At 31.6% G+C, this 18,286-nt stretch overlaps 4 protein-coding genes across 5 annotated transcripts; 2 read left to right on the forward strand and 2 right to left on the reverse strand.

Annotated features, from left to right (window-relative positions):
* The first annotated feature begins 839 nt into the window (after positions 1-839).
* LOC132907282 (uncharacterized) lies at positions 840-5,172 on the forward strand. 2 transcript variants are annotated; one of them, XM_060960214.1, is made up of 9 exons: positions 840-1,714; positions 2,769-2,891; positions 3,151-3,268; positions 3,336-3,597; positions 3,661-3,825; positions 3,902-3,992; positions 4,570-4,706; positions 4,783-4,915; positions 4,990-5,172. In XM_060960214.1, the coding sequence occupies exons 2-9, from the start codon at positions 2,883-2,885 to the stop codon at positions 5,038-5,040; spliced, it is 966 nt and encodes a 321-aa protein (XP_060816197.1). In that variant the 5' UTR covers positions 840-1,714; positions 2,769-2,882; the 3' UTR covers positions 5,041-5,172. The 2 variants fall into 2 exon arrangements, with proteins under 2 accessions (XP_060816197.1, XP_060816196.1); XM_060960213.1 differs by having other exon boundaries at positions 4,783-5,132.
* A 34-nt stretch (positions 5,173-5,206) lies between these two features.
* Positions 5,207-8,910, reverse strand: LOC132907278 (nuclear cap-binding protein subunit 1). Its single transcript, XM_060960207.1, has 11 exons — positions 8,696-8,910; positions 8,116-8,584; positions 7,546-8,040; positions 7,287-7,458; positions 6,991-7,196; positions 6,801-6,904; positions 6,490-6,725; positions 6,237-6,415; positions 5,907-6,162; positions 5,711-5,824; positions 5,207-5,628 (listed from the first exon to the last, which is right to left on the reverse strand). Exons 1-11 carry the CDS (start codon positions 8,733-8,735, stop codon positions 5,515-5,517), a joined length of 2,385 nt encoding a protein of 794 aa, XP_060816190.1. The 5' UTR covers positions 8,736-8,910; the 3' UTR covers positions 5,207-5,514.
* Positions 8,911-9,040: 130 nt separating this feature from the next.
* LOC132907277 (26S proteasome non-ATPase regulatory subunit 2) lies at positions 9,041-12,381 on the forward strand. The gene is made up of 4 exons (XM_060960206.1): positions 9,041-9,258; positions 9,433-10,160; positions 10,233-11,803; positions 11,882-12,381. The coding sequence occupies exons 1-4, from the start codon at positions 9,181-9,183 to the stop codon at positions 12,181-12,183; spliced, it is 2,679 nt and encodes an 892-aa protein (XP_060816189.1). The 5' UTR covers positions 9,041-9,180; the 3' UTR covers positions 12,184-12,381.
* Positions 12,382-12,689: 308 nt separating this feature from the next.
* LOC132907276 (VWFA and cache domain-containing protein 1) lies at positions 12,690-17,876 on the reverse strand. The gene is made up of 8 exons (XM_060960205.1): positions 16,951-17,876; positions 16,521-16,886; positions 16,272-16,448; positions 15,731-16,200; positions 15,470-15,671; positions 15,139-15,385; positions 14,036-15,069; positions 12,690-13,959 (listed from the first exon to the last, which is right to left on the reverse strand). The coding sequence occupies exons 1-8, from the start codon at positions 17,423-17,425 to the stop codon at positions 13,427-13,429; spliced, it is 3,504 nt and encodes a 1,167-aa protein (XP_060816188.1). The 5' UTR covers positions 17,426-17,876; the 3' UTR covers positions 12,690-13,426.
* Between the last annotated feature and the right edge of the window lie 410 nt (positions 17,877-18,286).

Here is an 18,286-nt window from a genome sequence, read left to right on the forward strand (position 1 = left end):
AATCTACGTCTATATAACTAACATGGCGCCAATTTCAAACGAATTAAGAATCGTTAGCTTTCTATTATATTACATGTGTAGAATGCGTATCATTAGTGATAGACATTTGAATCTTAATTTTGGAGCGAAACAGTTGTCTTTGAACAAGGAGAGATCTGCTTGACATTATATGCGAAATATAATTTTTGTTTAATATTTTTTGTAACATACTGGTACTTATTCACTCTGATTAAGCGATATCTTTTAAAATATAAGTCACCTTATGTTTTCAGATAAGTAAATTGATCGAATCGTGCGGAATAGATTATGACACTGTCATCCAATGTACACACGCTAATTGAGTGCAAATACTCTAACATCTTATCAATTAGTCAAAAATGATATAACTGAACATACAAACGTCCGCCTCAATACTTACATGCTTCTCTTCATTAGTAATTTCTCTTCTTTTTATAGGACACACAGACAGTCACATCGTACTTCAATGTTCTATCCTCGACAATTTAAAAAACAATAATTGTTATTGTACTTAATATTAGTATTGAAGTGTCACTGAAGTTAACCATCTCTGAATAATTGTATCCTTTACAAAACAGCAGAATTCCCATAAATTTTGGGAATGATGAATTACCATTATGCAAGACCTTCGTAATTATGGATGTCCAGACTATTGGAAGAAAATGTATTTCAACCGTTCGAATTCATCATTCTGTGATACCAGTATCGTTTGATATTCCTCACCCATCTTTAATAAATTTTGCGTCTATTATTTTTCCCCCTTTGGATTTATTGAAGCATGTTAAGGCATGTAATTATGTAATTAGGCATGTAGTATCTAATTTTTAAAATTTCAGCTATAGTGAAACTTATAAAAATTTATAGACGTTACTGGCGTTCGTTATGATTATCGTCATCGCCATACATAGTATTCTCGTAGTAACACGACTGTCTTGTTTACAGTTATGAGATAAAGAATTATATTTGTCGGTACGTTTCGATAGTTAAATCATAAATTGTATTAACACTGCATAGTTAGAAAAGCATTAAATTTATCATATAATTCTGGCAACTTTTATACACTAGTTCAATTCAATAGTAAATATTATATTAACAATGGATTTTCGCTATCATAAATATACAGTGCAAATTCACACGTACATACATATATGAGTAGATATGATTTACAATGATTTGGCATGGAATATAGTGAATTTCTTGAATCATTGATAAAACTGCAACACAATCTTACATAATATCCTATAGTGCATTATTACCACTAAATATCTTTTTAAACACAAATTTCATGCTATTGTTCTTTTTACAATTTCATCCTATCATTTGAGCAGAGTATCATTCTAGGCTTTTGTTCTAGTAACATCAATTTATTTATACATAATTCGTATTTTTAGGATTACCTCGGCTATGAAGAGAGACACGCAGAATAAGTAAACGATGCCTTGCATTAACATTTTCATTAGAGTACTCTGAAACGGCCATACTCCGATGATGGACAAAAGACGCTTGTTCAATCGAAAGGCAGGCTGCTCGAAGAAATTCATGCCGATTATCGTCGCGTTTCTTTCATTTCTTCGACTCATAATTGAAGCTAAGAGACGAAGACATAGTATAATATACTGTGACGATGACGAGTAATAAAAAATCGAATGAAACACAAGGAAAATCGACAAAGATTTGCTTGTTAAATTATTAACAAGTTAGTTAATTATTTAAACAGTCGCAACGTCCGTCTTTCTACACTCATTAAATAAAAAAAAGAAAACGAGATTTTTAAGTTCTTTAAAAGTTCTTCGTCGAGGTTTTATTCCTTTCATGTTAAAATGATAGATTCGTAGAATGATAGCTAATTAAAGAATATTAGTACTTCTTCTTTTCTTTTTTCTTTTCCTTCTATCATTTTACACAGAACGTTTTACTTAATAGGCGAAACGATCGATTGTTACTAAACGTCCTGCTAAAAGTAGACTATAGAAAACTAATTCTCCGCAATAGGACGATTTTCATTTTATAGTGAGTTTTAATAAACCCTTTGCGCGGAGAATGCAGTAGATAAAATTGGCAGTGTGATGTGTAGACTAGTTTTATTCTTATGCGTTGACATTTTTGAAGCGTATAACATTTTTTCCACATATTCTCTTTCTTTTTTATATTATAAAACACCCTACAATTATAATTACGAATAAAAAGTGTGATATAAAAATTACTTAATTGTCCTTCACGAAGTACGCACAGTACTTCACTGAATGAACGATCACGAAACGAATCTGCTCGCGATTATTTAACTGATGAAAAATGTCTGAATATCGTATGATCGGTTGGCGATAAATTGAAGGAATAATTCCGTGCGCTTAATGAATTACTTATATATATATTTTTTTTTTTTTTTTTTTTTTTTTTTTACGGAGAAAGCAAATGTTTTTATTTTATTTTGGTTATTTTACAATTTGTCCTTATGGACATTTGGTAAAGTGTTATATCTTGTTGGTGAAGAAAAAAAAAATATAAATAAAAAATAAATATAGCATGTGGGCGGCTACCCCCAGCGGGGTGCCAGCTTCGTTTTTTCTAAGTTATATCTTTTATGAATTACTTATATTTGAGTGAAAATTTTAATTTTTTTTATAGCAGAATGTGATAATTTGGCATGGAATAGAATTTCGTACTTTTCTCAAGCACCAGTATCTCGAATAAGCTTTTATTTATTTGCTTTTGTAATTCAATATTTCATTTCTTTTTTTTTTTTGTTTTAGATTAGAGGATTATCCAATGAGTGGAGTGTCAACAAAAATGCTGTCATTGAATGCATACCACCGTTGGTGACAATCTCTCTCTGCTTGTCGTCGCATTTGAACCTAATTTTTAACATGGAAAAGGTACCGTCTCTTGCCTCGTTTACTCTACGAATATTCAGAATTGAAACCGATTAATTAATTTAATTCTATTTCACTCTTTAGTAAGGAATAATATTCTCAAGATGAAAGCAACTTGTTTATCGTTGCAGTTAAAATTTATACGCAATGATTAAAGCGCGAGGGGACTTTCAAAAATATGTTTGCAGAGAAATTCCTGTATTCTAGAATAAACTCTTCTTATTTTTATTAAATAATCTTTTTCTGTTTTCTTTTATTACAGGTCAAAGATGTACTTTTATTCATTAGAAATGATCATAATTATTACATGAACCGCCCAGAAAATAAAATTCTTCAATTTTATAACACGCAAGGAAACAAAATTATATTGTATTATCTCTGTAAGTGCATTAGTTCAAACTGAAGAGAAATTGTTTTCATCGACTTTAAAAGCATTTTCCATTTTAGCGTACCTTTATTCAACAGTTTTGGCTTTCTTACTGGTACCAACTATATCACTAGTAATTGATCTCGTTGTACCTTCGAATCATTCCAAAGAGAAAAGCTTACCAGTCGTAGTCGATTATGGCGTGAATACACAACAATATTTTTATTACGTGTTCATACCTGTATATATAGCAATATTCATAGTAGCTATGGTAATATCTACTAGCTATAGCGCTTACATGTTGTACGTCCAACATGCCTGTGCCTTGTTTGCAGTTGTGAGGTAAAATTCATCTCTATTGATTCAAATATTCCGCGATATTTGATCTCAAAAATTTGTTTACAGTTATCAGTTAAGAACTATGCACATTTTGGATACAAGTAGCTTGATAAACTTAAAGGATCATCATTTACTGGAGAAGTATAAAAATGTTGAATTATCACAGGAAGAAAAGGCGAAGATTTTTAGAAAACTATTACTGTGTATAAAAGAACATAAAAATGCAATAAGGTCGATAGTTTATTGTTAATGTATAGTCATTATTTATTTCGTTCGTGTGAGAAATTAATTCATTTCTTTTTTGTAGATACTCAAATCTCGTGGAATCATTGTTCGCTAAATATATATTAGCTCAGATGTTTTTTCACATTATCTGTCTTAGCATTGGTGGAGTTGGAGTAGGTATTGTATTTTTACACGCAACTACAGCCTATTCCACAAGACCGTACTGGCAATATCTACGAAAATTGATATTTAATGAGGAAGTGATTATTACGCTTTGGCTTATAATATCTTACCATAGCTTATATTACTGAAAAGCATAGAGCTGTTCGAAACGAATGCTGTATATGTTAAGCGATTTGAAGCGGTATTTTGCTGGACTGGCCGTTCCAGTCACTTGGCGCAAATTCCATATAAAATATTTGATCAATTATAAAACACAAATTGAAAGAAAAACATATTTTGAAATTAAGTACTTTAATATATCGCGTTCAAAAAATATGCAGATCATTATCTGTACAGTACACCGAAGAATTAATAGAAAGTATGCTAAAACATTGCCAAACTGTAATCAATAATGGAGGAGATTGGATTCGTTAGTATTTTAGATGTACTTTCGATTCATATTAAATTTTTTACAAATATATCAATAGAAATATCGCCAGTACGCTCTTGTAAATTAGATGTTGTTGTAAATTACAAAATTCTTCTTTAATTATAATAAATAATAACGAAATGCTTTGTTATTTTTAGACAGTCTTGAATTTAGGTAATACGGACGAAATGACGCGATTTGGATCACTTGCATTGGCACAAGCTATACATATATTCATTCTTTGTCTTCCTGGACAAAGATTATTAAATCATAGTGAAGAAGTATATGTCGCGACGTAAGAATATTTTATATTTCTGTGATATTTTTCAATTTTTACATTCCAACGATTAATTGGTAACGAATTACTTTAGATGCGAGGTAGTATGGTATATGTTTCCTAAAAAGTTTCATAATTTATATATGTTATTAATCGCAAGGACTATGATATTCAGCAAAATAACAGCTTTCAAAATGGCGGTCATGTCAATGGAAACGTTTCTCGCGGTAAAAATTTCTTATTGTAACTCTTTAGATAATCGTAATAGTATACGTAATTTTATTATTATTTATATTTTCAGATTATTCAAACTACAATGAGTTACTTCACTATGTTATTATCGACTATATAAACTTAAATGAAAAATGAATATATCTTAGTTATATATTTAATACTTACAATATATTTAATACAGAAACTATCAATACAATATACTTTGTTTTTTGTATTTTTATTTACAATACATACTGTCACGTATGATGAAATATCAGGCATTGCCTTGTTGAAAAGAAATACACTTAAAGCTGGATAAATATATTTACATCACGCATAACAACGCATTTAGCATTTACACATAATGTTATCTTACATATTACATGATATTATGCTATCCTGAAAATCAAATAATTTGTCGTAGAATGTATTGCAATATAAAAATTTCCTCCTCTTAGTTCTAATTCGCCAATTCCGTCATGAAAAATCACAACATGTCTAACAATGATTAAAATATAAAAAATTCAAAATATTCAAAAATTGGAAATTAGACTTCCAACTTTTCAATAACATAAAATATATTTAACATGACGATTACTGTAGAAAATGACATTCATGCTCGTAGAGAAACAAACTGATGGAAAACATCCAAGATATGTGGATCCAGATCTGGTGTAAAAAGTAAAGTTTCTAATGTCGATGAATACTTTTGAACTTGCTCATGATGCTGTTAATAAGAGAAAAAACAATTAACATTATGTGCAAACAAAAGAGTACATTTTATTTTTATCATTTGATAAAAAGCTTACAGTTAAGAACACTTGCTGTAATCTGCCTATGGTCCATTTGTACCAGTGAGTATTATAATCTATACCGTCAGTATCACAGCGTCCTAAATGTTCCGATAGGATCATTATAAAACGCTGAAAAAAGATTATTAAAAAGAAATATTAGTGAATATCTTTTTTATTTCTATAATAGTAATAATAAGATAATTATATGTACCTGGAAGATGATAAGGAACAAATTTTTCTGATCTGCTTGAGCTGTTTCCAGCTTTTCCTCCATTCTTTCTACAACATCTTCTGACGGTTTTTCCCGATTCCTGTCTTTATTATTGTCTTCATCTTCTGACGATGAACCTGACCTACTTTCTGCTCTCCTCAACTTCTCACGAGCTTCCGCTAATTCTGTGCTTAACTTTGTTACATGTTTGTTTTTCTTTCGGATTGTTAAATGAAGAATTTCCCAAATATATAATCTATAAAGACGATATAGTTAATATAAATGTTGTTAAATGTTTTAAAACAGTATTGTTTATAAAATTATACATACTTGGTAAATTCTGGCACCATTTCTTTAGAAAATATCCAATTTGCGATTGCACTACATTCAATAATACCAGTTTTCAAGAATTTATCAGTCAAGACTACCATCATTTGATAGTGATTCTTCCATAATGCATACATATTTCTCAAAATACATATTTGAGCTTCTTCAGTTTCAGCGAGAACCTGAAAATACAAATTTATTACACCTGTAATTATTTTTGTCAGATTTTATAAATATTTCTTGTTCAAAATCTTACTTGAAAAACATAATGAAATTTTCCTATCGCTGCAAAACTATGACTAAAACTTTTTGAACCTAAATTCAATAATGTTTGTACAAAAACATCAATTTTCAAAGGATTGAAATTATTCGTTTCTTCATTTTCTCTAGGACCTGGTAACGTATTTAATACGTTGAGAACGTCTTCTGGAGTACATTTACGTCTTATAGAAACGACCAATTCATGAGCTGCTGCTGTACCCGGAAGTGAACCTATAGAACAATTTTTTGTAGACAGAATTTTTATCTATTATCTATAAATAATATTATTAAAAAATTTGTATTTACTGGCACCCTCTGAAGTATATTTATAAATAGGCTCTGGAGGCGCTGGAATTAAGTCAGCGTACGATCCTGGCATCATATCTCGTATTCTTTGGTAATATGATAATCTAAGCATAGATTATAAATAAAATATTATTATTATGAACTTATTTATATCACTAAAACGTTTCCATGATTAATTTAACATATTTACCGTAAAGCTTTTAGAAGTACTTCTCGAATAAATTTTGGCCGAGGATGTTCTGGATCACGTTGCAAACAAGAATCCCAATCTTCCCAGGACCAACGAAACTGAAAATTGCTTAAATGATACGCAAACCACCATACGAAACGATCAAAAGCAGTAGCGGCCATACTGTCTATGCGACGGAATAAAATTTCTGTTGCTTGTGCCAAAACCTACATCAACGTAAAGTAAAAGTTAAGATAAATATTTGAATTTATATTTATAATGTACTTGTAATTACTTTATATAATATTTGTAATTACTTGTGGCATTGTTGATGGTTGTAATTTACAAAGTTCAATCAAAATCGACCCATAACATATTTCTAAATGCTTTGGAGCTGGTAGTCTAAATAATTCACCAAATATTACTTCAACTATACAATAATCCAATGGTATTTTTGCTTTATATGGAAAGTTCAATAGTTGGGCTGCACTGTAATCCATTACACGTGAATATTTAATTTCAGAACAGAAATCCCAAAAAAAAAAAAAAAACTAGATAGGGGTAGGAAATACGTACCAATCTTTTCTTTCAAAGAAATAATTGTTGATAATTTGTTTTAAATGTTCCTCTATAAGAAAACGTTCTATAGCATGGCTTCCAGGTAATAACGGTCCTTCAGCTGGACAATCTGTATAATCAAACATACGGAAAACTACCGTAGGTAGCGGATAGGAATAAGATTCATGATGCGGCGGTGGCATTATAGTAGGTAAATTGTGTTGCAATGCTTCGCATAATATTGAGTCGAAAGCAAGATATGGTCTAGGAATATGTTTTTCTGCCCAATTGTCTTGCCTAAGTTTCCTCACTTGAGCCCATAAACAATCTAAATATTCTTCTTGAGGGTGAGGTGTATCACTTGACCATATTCTTAATGCTGCTTGATGCTTTTTACTTCTTTTATTTAAAAATATCTCTATTGTAACCATCAAATGGTCTAACTCTTGTTCCTTTTTTTCATATAATTCTCTTCCTACCCATGGTAATGTTGATAATACAGCATAGACATACCTATAATAAATGATAATAAATAAATATATTTTGTTACTCTCATCCACAAAATCACATAGAATACATTTTACATACCAATCTCGTCTTACTTGAGGTACACCATCTTCATTAGCAGCATCTAACATATTGTCAAACAATTGCATTAAAGATCCACAAGATAAAACATGGCAGTTTACTAAATCAGCTAGAAATCTTAATGAATATCTAGCTACATCCCATTTACAAGCCTTCAATGCATCTTTAAAGTTCTTTACCATGTAGTCAACAAATTCACCACCAAAATTAAAGTTCTTTGCATTCAACAACCCAACAAGAGTGGTATAAATTGTACATTTCTCTGGCATTCTAATTGCACATTCAGTCAGAATCCTAAGTATTTTGCTGCGAAATAATCCAAGATCAGCTTCTAACACTGAAGCTAGTCCTTCAAGGTTGCTCTCTAAGGATGATGTAGATTTTTCTCCTACTCTTAGGATGAGAGATTCAAGTCGGTCTTCAATCTCTTGATTCTCCGATACCCTCCTACGTTTCTTATACGCCCGTTCTATAAAATTTGTATAAAAATAGAATATATGAGCATAAAAAAGTAATTTGTTCAACATGTACAATTTTTAATTTTTTAATTAATGGTAATATAAGAAAAAAGAGAATTTACCGTATCCATCTTCCTCTTCATGTACTCTTCTGCGACTCATTTTTTAAAAAATTGAATATATCCTGTTAATCAGTCGTAACGTTTATAACGTGATTTATTTCAACACGATTATATTTCACACAATTATACCGTAACTATAAATTATCACTGAATCACTAACTCTTCAATTTTCCACGTTCAATGAACAGAGCGTCCTAAACTTAAATCAGACTTAAACACAAAGTGATACATAGATTACTATACTTCTTGTATCAATCGTGCACTGTACAGTCGTGGAAGTCGAACGGCCATCTAGTGGAGGAACTGGAAACCTTCGTCAGAAATGCAAAAATTGATGTTACAATTCTATCATATCTCTAACCCATGATGAATAGTGGTGACTCGCAAATAGGGTCTACATTTATTCTAACCTACGCTTCAACTAGGATCGAAGGGTGGATTGAGTTTTATATTTTGCAATCATTTTAAGTGATAATTGAAACAAAATGCCTGAAAGCGTGAAAGTGGAGTCAAAAACAAACAAAGAAGTCAGAAGCGGAAAAGAGGAAGATAAAAATGAATTGGTGAGTTGTAGTTTTTGTTGCAGGATTATTTCAAAATAACATTTTCAACAGTAGAAAATACGAAAAATAAAAAGGAACGTATCTGATTTTATTATAAATTTAAATAAAATTCTCACTATATAAAAAAATGTAACTTTAATATTATAACATTTATTTACTCTAATATTTTTTTAGTCTGAAGAGGACAAACTTTTGCAAGAAGAGTTAACTCACCTTGTTGAACGTTTGCAAGATCCTAATACAAGTTTATACTACCCAGCTTTAGAGTCTCTACGTAACCATATCCGTGCATCCACAACATCAATGACTAGTGTTCCAAAACCTCTTAAATTTATGAGACCTCATTATGATACTATGAAATCTATTTATGAAAAGATAACAGATGTAAAGTGTAAGGAATTATGTTCTGATGTCATTTCTGTCCTTGCTATGACTATGGGTGAAGGTAGAGAATGTCTTAAGTATAGACTTACTGGGTCCGCTATAGCCATTGGAGAATGGGGGCATGAATATGTTAGGCATCTATCAGGAGAATTAGCTGGTGAATGGGATGAGCCAACAGACAATGCAGAAGCTATTAGCAAAAAACTAATAGCTCTGGTACATGAAATTGTACCTTATAACATGGCCCACAATGCTGAAACAGAAGCTTGCGATCTGCTAATGGAAATTGAAAGGCTAGATCTATTGGAGCAATACGTAGATGAAAGTGCATATCAAAGAGTTTGTTTATATTTAACAAGCTGTGTACCATATGTAGCAGATCCAGAAAATAGTACTCTGCTTCATGCTGCTGCCAAATTATATAGGAAGTTTGGCCAGTACCCTCAGGCTGTTAGGCTGGCAATGCAGCTGAATGATTTACCACTTATTGAAGATATATTTACAAACTGCACTGATCTGTAAGTTAAGATGCTATTAAAATAAATATTTAAAAAAAAACTGTATTAATATATATATATTATCGTTTTTAGTTCTGTCCAAAAGCAGCTAGCATTTATGCTAGGTAGACAGCAAATTTTCTTGGAACTTCCAGAATCTACTCCAGAATATGATGATCTAGTTGAAATTATGTCCAATTCTTTGTTGAATTACCATTTCCTTAATCTTGCGCGTGAATTAGACATAATGGAGCCAAAAACACCAGAAGATGTATACAAGTCACATTTGGAAAATTCTAGATCTCCATTTGGGGGTGGTCAAGTAGATTCAGCAAGACAAAATCTTGCTGCGAGCTTTGTTAATGGTTTTGTCAATGCAGCTTTTGGTCAAGATAAACTATTGGTTGAAGATGGGAATAAATGGTTGTATAAAAATAAAGAACATGGAATGCTCAGTGCAACAGCATCCCTTGGTCTTGTACTATTATGGGATGTTGATGGTGGTTTGACACCGATAGACAAGTATCTTTATTCTTCTGAAGATTACATCAAATCTGGTGCTCTATTAGCTTGTGGTCTGGTCAACTGCCGCGTAAGAATTGAATGCGATCCTGCATTAGCACTTTTATCTGATTATGTATTACACAGCAGTAACACAATGCGTATTGGTGCAATTGTTGGTCTTGGATTGGCATATGCGGGTTCGAATCGGGAAGCTGTTTATGGTCTTTTAATTCCTGTACTTAGCGATCCCAAGTCTAGCTGGGAAGTCATAGGCGTGGCAGGTCTTGCTCTAGGAATGGTAGCAGTAGGTTCTTGTAATGCTTACGTTACAACAACCATAATGCACGCCCTCATGGAGAAGTCAGAAGCAGATTTAAAAGACACGTACGCACGATTTCTACCTTTAGGCCTCGGATTGTGCTTTTTAGGGAAACAAGAAGCGGCAGAAGCTATAATAGCAGCCCTAGAAATAGTACCTGAACCTTTCAAATCAATGTCCACGACTTTAGTAGAAGTGTGCGCATACGCCGGTACCGGAAATGTTTTGAAGATCCAACATCTATTGCATATTTGCTCTGAACATTACGAACCATCCAACGAGAAAGAAGACAAGAGCGATCGTAAAGATAAAGATAAAAAAGAAGAAAAAAAGGAGGATAAAGCGAAGGATCTCAGCTCAAGACAAGCAATTGCTGTGCTTGGCATTGCTTTAATTGCCATGGGAGAAGAAATTGGTGCTGAGATGGCGTACAGAACATTTGGTCATTTATTGCGTTATTGCGAGCCTGTTATCAGGCGATCCGTTCCACTCGCACTTGGACTCATATCAGTCTCCAATCCAAAACTGAATATACTCGATACATTATCTAAATTCTCCCATGATAGTGATCCGGAAGTAGCGCATAATGCAATTTTCGCAATGGGTTTGGTTGGAGCTGGAACAAACAACGCAAGATTGGCTGCAATGTTAAGGCAACTTGCTCAATTCCATGCAAAAGATCCTAACAATTTATTCATGGTTCGCATCGCACAAGGTTTGACGCATCTTGGAAAAGGAACTTTGACATTATCTCCATATCACAGTGATAGACAAGTATTAAGTCCTGTAGCACTTGCTGGACTTTTAGCTACCTTAATTGGTTTCCTCGACGTAAAAAACAGTAAGTATTTCAATCTTTTTTAGATATTGTAATTATTTAAGATGTATTAAATAACTATGACGCTATTTTTGTTTTCAGTCATTTTAGGTCGATCTCATTATTTGTTGTACACGCTAGCAGTTGCAATGCAACCGAGGATGTTAGTAACATTTGATGAAAAGTTAAATCCTTTAGCTGTACCGGTAAGGGTAGGTCTTGCTGTAGACGTTGTGGGTCAAGCGGGAAAACCCAAAACGATTACAGGTTTCCAAACACATACAACTCCTGTTTTACTAGCATATGGTGAAAGAGCAGAACTTGCAACCGAAGAATATATACCTTTAACACCCATCATGGAAGGTTTCGTAATTTTAAGGAAGAATCCAGATTTTATACCTTAACTATAAAGCAATTACATGGAAAAAATATTTTATATGTTTTAGTATAACATATAATGAAAACTATTGCGTGTATGCAGTTGATTTTTTTCGTATATAATTCATAATTTAAATAGATCTAGAGTAATCGAATTACCGTGGATTTATTTTTTACGAGTCACTGAAACACTTAAACAATGAATAAACAAACAGTTTTGATAATTTTTGTATTTTTACTTATCATAATAATAAAATTACATTTTTTTAACAGCAATTATATACTTTAATAATTAAAATACTGATCAACATGTAAAGTACTCAAAAACTAACTGTTCTACATTTACAAGTTATAAAAATAGTAAAACCTGCGTTTATAATAAACTATGTGTATTGGCAAGATCAAGTGATAAGTAGTCAGTCACGTATATACGTATAAAATGTAAATATCTAAGAGATTATCTCTTAGCTATAAAAGTTTGTTTCATTATGCGTAAAAAGGTCACTGTACACTTTTTCCAAAAGTACTATCATGTATAAAAATGTATATATATTTTATGCTTACGCGAATTTATATCTACTAATAAATTCTATTAAAAATATTAAACTACGTGGCTTACATTACACAGTACGTAAATAGCTAATTTGTGATGTTGTTTTCTAAAAAATGTATACAATGAAAACGAACTATGAAGTAAGATATCTTGCTATTACATTAAGATATACATATATCTGTTATGTGTATCAATTTTAATAGATCAAGACACCTCAGTTACATAGTTCGTTTCCGATTTATATAAAAAATATATGATTATTTTAAGTAATATTCGAACACATTTACATTTGCTGCATTATTCTTAACTATAGAAACGAAAAAAAAAAAAACAGTATCATTGCTAGTTGTGATAACAGTCAATAATCATATCCAATTTCATTATTGAATTAAGTATGATTTATCTGAATGAAATAATATTATTACTAATTTAAAATAATACTAATAGACATGCACGTCTATATATCACTATATAACTTGTATAATCTTAATATTTATAAAAAGAACTTATAAAAAATCATAAACTCTTTTCAAAATTAACCCTTATTATTCCTTTGGAGTAGAATGCTGGCTTGCATTTGTCAATTGGAGATATAAGGGTTGAGGTGTGTTTTTTACATTATGTTTTATAACATTAATTTCAATCAAACGAAGTTTTACCGTTTTCAAGGAACAATACCTGAATAAAAATTTCCAGGTTATTGTTTGTTATAGATGTTAACAAAAATTTGCTTCCATATTACAATGAACCGTGACTGGCGCTAAAACATGATAAGGAGACCCTAAATTTGTTGTTGGAGAGGGAAGACAAGTGGATTGTCTTTTCAGATCGGGTTCAGTATTACTACCAACTACTAATAACGGTTCAGCAAATGTTTGTTGTTCAGAATCGTCGTGAGGTGTCATTGTACTATATCCATGATCGCTATCACCACCGGGTGGTTTTCTATAATTTGTGGAAACCTTATATGGCGAAATGGGCGCTATGCCATCCCTTATCAAAGAATCTAAATTGTTTTTTGTTTGCTCTAACTCCATAGGTTCTGCATCACCCTCTAAATGCGTCATACGCAGCATATCGGGTGATGTATGTATATGCAAACACTGATGTTCTACGCCAGACTGAACAGATCGAAGTCTATAACAAAATAAAAATATCCCTAGTATCAAAAGGAATGCTAGTATTCCACCAGCTACAGGTCCAACTGATGGCCAGTCGCGTACTGCAATTTCTTCTGTTGACTGAGAATCTGAAAGGAATTATATTTTGTAAGAGAAAGAAATATGCAAAATTATATATTAAGAATACATTTAAACAGTACTTACTGTACGTGCCATCACTAAGTGGCATAAAAAGTCCAAGAATACCTCTAAAACATACGGACATATCACTACAAAATGGTGCTTGCAATGGCGTTTCTCCATCATTGTCTATATGACACCATTGGCAACCTACAATTCCGAGACACTCATTTTCTCCTTTGAATATCTTACAGTCAATGGACGGACACGTTTTCAAATTCGTAGATTGTATCCAGGACATCTGCGAATTCCCTCCTTGTTCGTACAGTACCGGACAGGATTCGAGGTTCATTTCATTTATAGTATACTCTGCACAATTAGAGTAATATAATGCGCATTCACAAGGACATTCGCATTCGGTTTGTTCCATTCTTTTGCAGTTTAAACATGAGTGATCCATAGTACTGCATGGGCAAAATGCTCTTAATAAATTACAAGTCACATTAACTACTCCTAAAAATACATTAGTTCCTGGTACAGCTGCTACTTGGTATTTGACGCAATGTTCGCCGTGAACTATGTTTGTAAGAACCTCATCAAGTGAAGTATTAAACTGGTAATACCTTTGTACAGTACCATCTAAGTAATTTGCACAAGCTTTTTTTTTAACGAAAAGCTCGTGATTTAATATGTCATTTGCAACCAATAATTCCTTGTGAGTCAAATGTTGCTGCTCGATTTTACCAGTTGGTTCTAATAATGCTGGATGTGAGACTAAATATCCTTTATCATCCATTAGGAAACATTTCACCGTCGAATTATTACAAAATGGGAACATCTCTTTCAGAAGTCTTGAAATAAAGCCTAATGCTACATCCATAGATACAACTGCAATAGCATCATCCTTTGTAGTTGATTCCGAATTACGATGAACCGTGTGACTTAGAGTAACAACATATCCAGAACTACCAACACCCAAATATGGAGGTGTGAAAACTAATTTTCCAGAATGCTCCAGTGCTTTTCCATACCACATTCTTCTCTTAGGATCAAAACCCGAATCGAGCATAATTCCTGGATATATCTCTAATACGCCACTTACGACTCCAACGATATATCTATAACGAAATTAAATAAAAATTCTAATTCTTTTAAAATCTCGTTCCATATAATAGTATAAAATGTACCTTCTTATTATAAATTTATTTAAAGCACTTTCTATATGCCTGCCTTTAAAGTATCCCAATATTTGAGTCAACATAGCTACGTCTGGTCTGACAGATTGATATAAACCAGGATTAGCTAGTAATCCTGTTAAATCCTTTAGATATGCCATGTAACTCTGCATTGTTACAACAGTTCCAGTTTCTAATAATTTAAGTTGCTCTATTGGAGACTGGAAACACCATGGAGAAAGATAGACCACTCCTGTTGCTAAATCATAAATACATATATTCTTTCATACAAATGCTAGATAAATTTTTTATTTTTTCAAGTTATTAAAATTCATTAGCTTACACAAGGACAAAAGCTTGTTGTGATAAGTACATAGAATGCTTTTATCGGCAATACTATGCATTAAAAGATCAAGACGATGATGTAAAATATTCATTGACAATGTCGGTACTAATTTTGCGACAGGTAATACGCTTTCATTAGTTGCCGATACTAAGCATACTATTAAATCCATGTACGTCAAATGTTTCCACCGATACCACTTCTGAAATATAAAAACTAAATCAATATGAGTTTTACGTATATTTATATATGCCGATGTACCTTTCTCCCTAATTGTGTTTTCACGTTTATAACACCCTCGTATTCCTCGATCATTGTTCTTACAGTTTCAGAACTAATATTTTCTATGTGATGTAAATTAACTTTGAGGGGTTGATCTAGCATTGTTTCCATTCGTGGGAAATCTTTGTGAATCCAAACTATACCCTTATTATCAAACAGTATAGCATATGCATGCATACCAGCATTAAAATATGTTATATCATCAAGGAAATTTCGTAATTTAATATCTAAAGATATTAATGCTTTATTTGTAATGTGCCCAATAGACAATGTCATTGTTTTACTATATAAATCAAAGTATGGATCAGATAAATAATAATCTTTCTTATGTTCCTCAGAACATTTTAAATCAGAAAATAGCTTTGATACTTCAAAACCGAGTATATTTTGTGTTGGAAGAGTTAGAATGCTATCATTGTAATCCTTAGTGTTTGAATGTGATTCTTGATCTATAAAAAAGCAATTATGTTAATAATATATTACAAACAACTCATGCACGTAATTACATAATTAAACTCACCTGAAAGAATTAATATTGTTCTTATATAGCCACTTATTTTCTCTGCAGAAATCATGTTTCTTATCTTTTTTATGTGTGAAGTGGGTTTAAGTGTATTGGTCAAATGTATAAACACTACTTCACCTTTTACATTCTGTAATAGCTTATTAAGATCAAATTCAATTGTGTCATTTGTTTCTAAAATTGAGACAAAAAATTTTTATAAATAATGATAAATAGAAAATATAACAGATAAAAAGATAACTGTACCTATTCTTGTTAAACTATGAATATAACGTGCTAATTGAAACTTATTAACATCTGTAGCTTTTAATAAACCATCTTTGCAATGAATGGAAGTATTAGTAGAGAGGCCAATAACATTAACATAATCTGTGTGAGATAACATGTCAATTATTGTCTCTGCAGTTATTTGAGCTAGAGTAAGATCTCCTTCAGACATAAACACAGCATGCTCAAGTAATAACAGCACATTTTTTTTTGGACAATACTGAGACAATAAAAGAGGCCCAATATTATGTCCTGCACTAGATGGACCACACATGGTGACTGGATACATAAAAGGCAACAAATGTAAGTTTTTCCATTCTTGATTTTTTAGATGAAGTGCCAATTCTAAAATACATAAAATCACATTAGATTGGAATTTACAAGCTCTAAATGAACTTATCTTACATACTTTGTGCAATTTGTGAGCAAAAATCAGCCAATCCATTTGATAACAATTCTAGTCCATTCATCGATTCAAAATAATCAAATTGATGTTCATTCTTTGCCAAAATAGGTTCTATAATATTATAACTCTGCTTCACAAGCTTTGCATAGGATAATAGCTTGTTATTTAATTTATCCACTAACAAGCTCAGTCTCATGTTCAAGCTACTCGAGACATTCATGAACTCCATTTCACCGAGCATTCTTTGGAACGGCTTCAAACCGAGTTCGGCATCAGTGATAGACCGAAACTCGTTCGACAGTCGAACTACGATATCTCGTAAACAGGTTCCATTAAGCGGTTCCGCGTTTACTTGCTTTCGTAGGGTTTTTCCAAATTGACATTTTGGATTTACGCTGGTACTTTCATCGGCTGAACTATGCACGTTTACAAGCACTGTTACTAGAAATCCTAACTGTAATATCCTCTTGACAATCATTCTGTCAAGTTATAAAATTCGATATCACATAGAAAACTAGAATGCACTGTATGTCGGTGACATCGATACCTTGGAATTTACTTAAAATTGTGGATTGGTATTAGTAATCACAGTATTCAATCAACAATAATTAATTTGAGCAAATGAACGTATGAACGACCATCCTGTTTTTCAGCTTACACCTGTTAGCTTGTAACCTGCAAAAATTCGCTATGCCGCCATAACGACGCGGCCACCGCAAACAAGGTTGACAAGTGCGCAACTGGAAATATTACTTTCTTAGCCCTATCACTTTCTAAATGAAATCTAACCGATCTGTCCTTAGTGTTATATGAATATATCTTGTGGTTTTAGAAGCCCGGGTTTAATTTTTTCTTCTATGTTCTACTTCATGATTTTCTTCGTTTTTACACTTCGTATATAAAACCGTATTTGGACCACGAGAAAATGCTATATATAATATAAATCATATATATATTTATAATACAAAATGTATATAATAAAAATACTTATTATATGTGTATTTTGTATTACAACTTAAATTAATATATCATATAATGTATTAATTTATATAATATGATATAATATGTAATTAAGAAAAAAGCTGAAATTTTACACAATAAAAGATTCGAATAATACATCGAAAACAGAGTTATCGAATTTGAATAAAAATTATGATTTAAATAATACCCGTTAATAGTTAATGATCAAAGTTTTAACATTTCAAATTTTAATATAAATTTTCTTCAAATATAACTATAATTATATAGATACCACATCTATATTCTGAAAAATTTTTTTGTTAAAAATATGTTTTTAAGTATGATATTTAGAATTTTGTTAATTTAAATATTAGATAAT

The sequence above is a fragment of the Bombus pascuorum genome, chromosome 5 (genome assembly GCF_905332965.1).
Source record: "Bombus pascuorum chromosome 5, iyBomPasc1.1, whole genome shotgun sequence".
NCBI lineage: Eukaryota > Metazoa > Arthropoda > Insecta > Hymenoptera > Apidae > Bombus > Bombus pascuorum.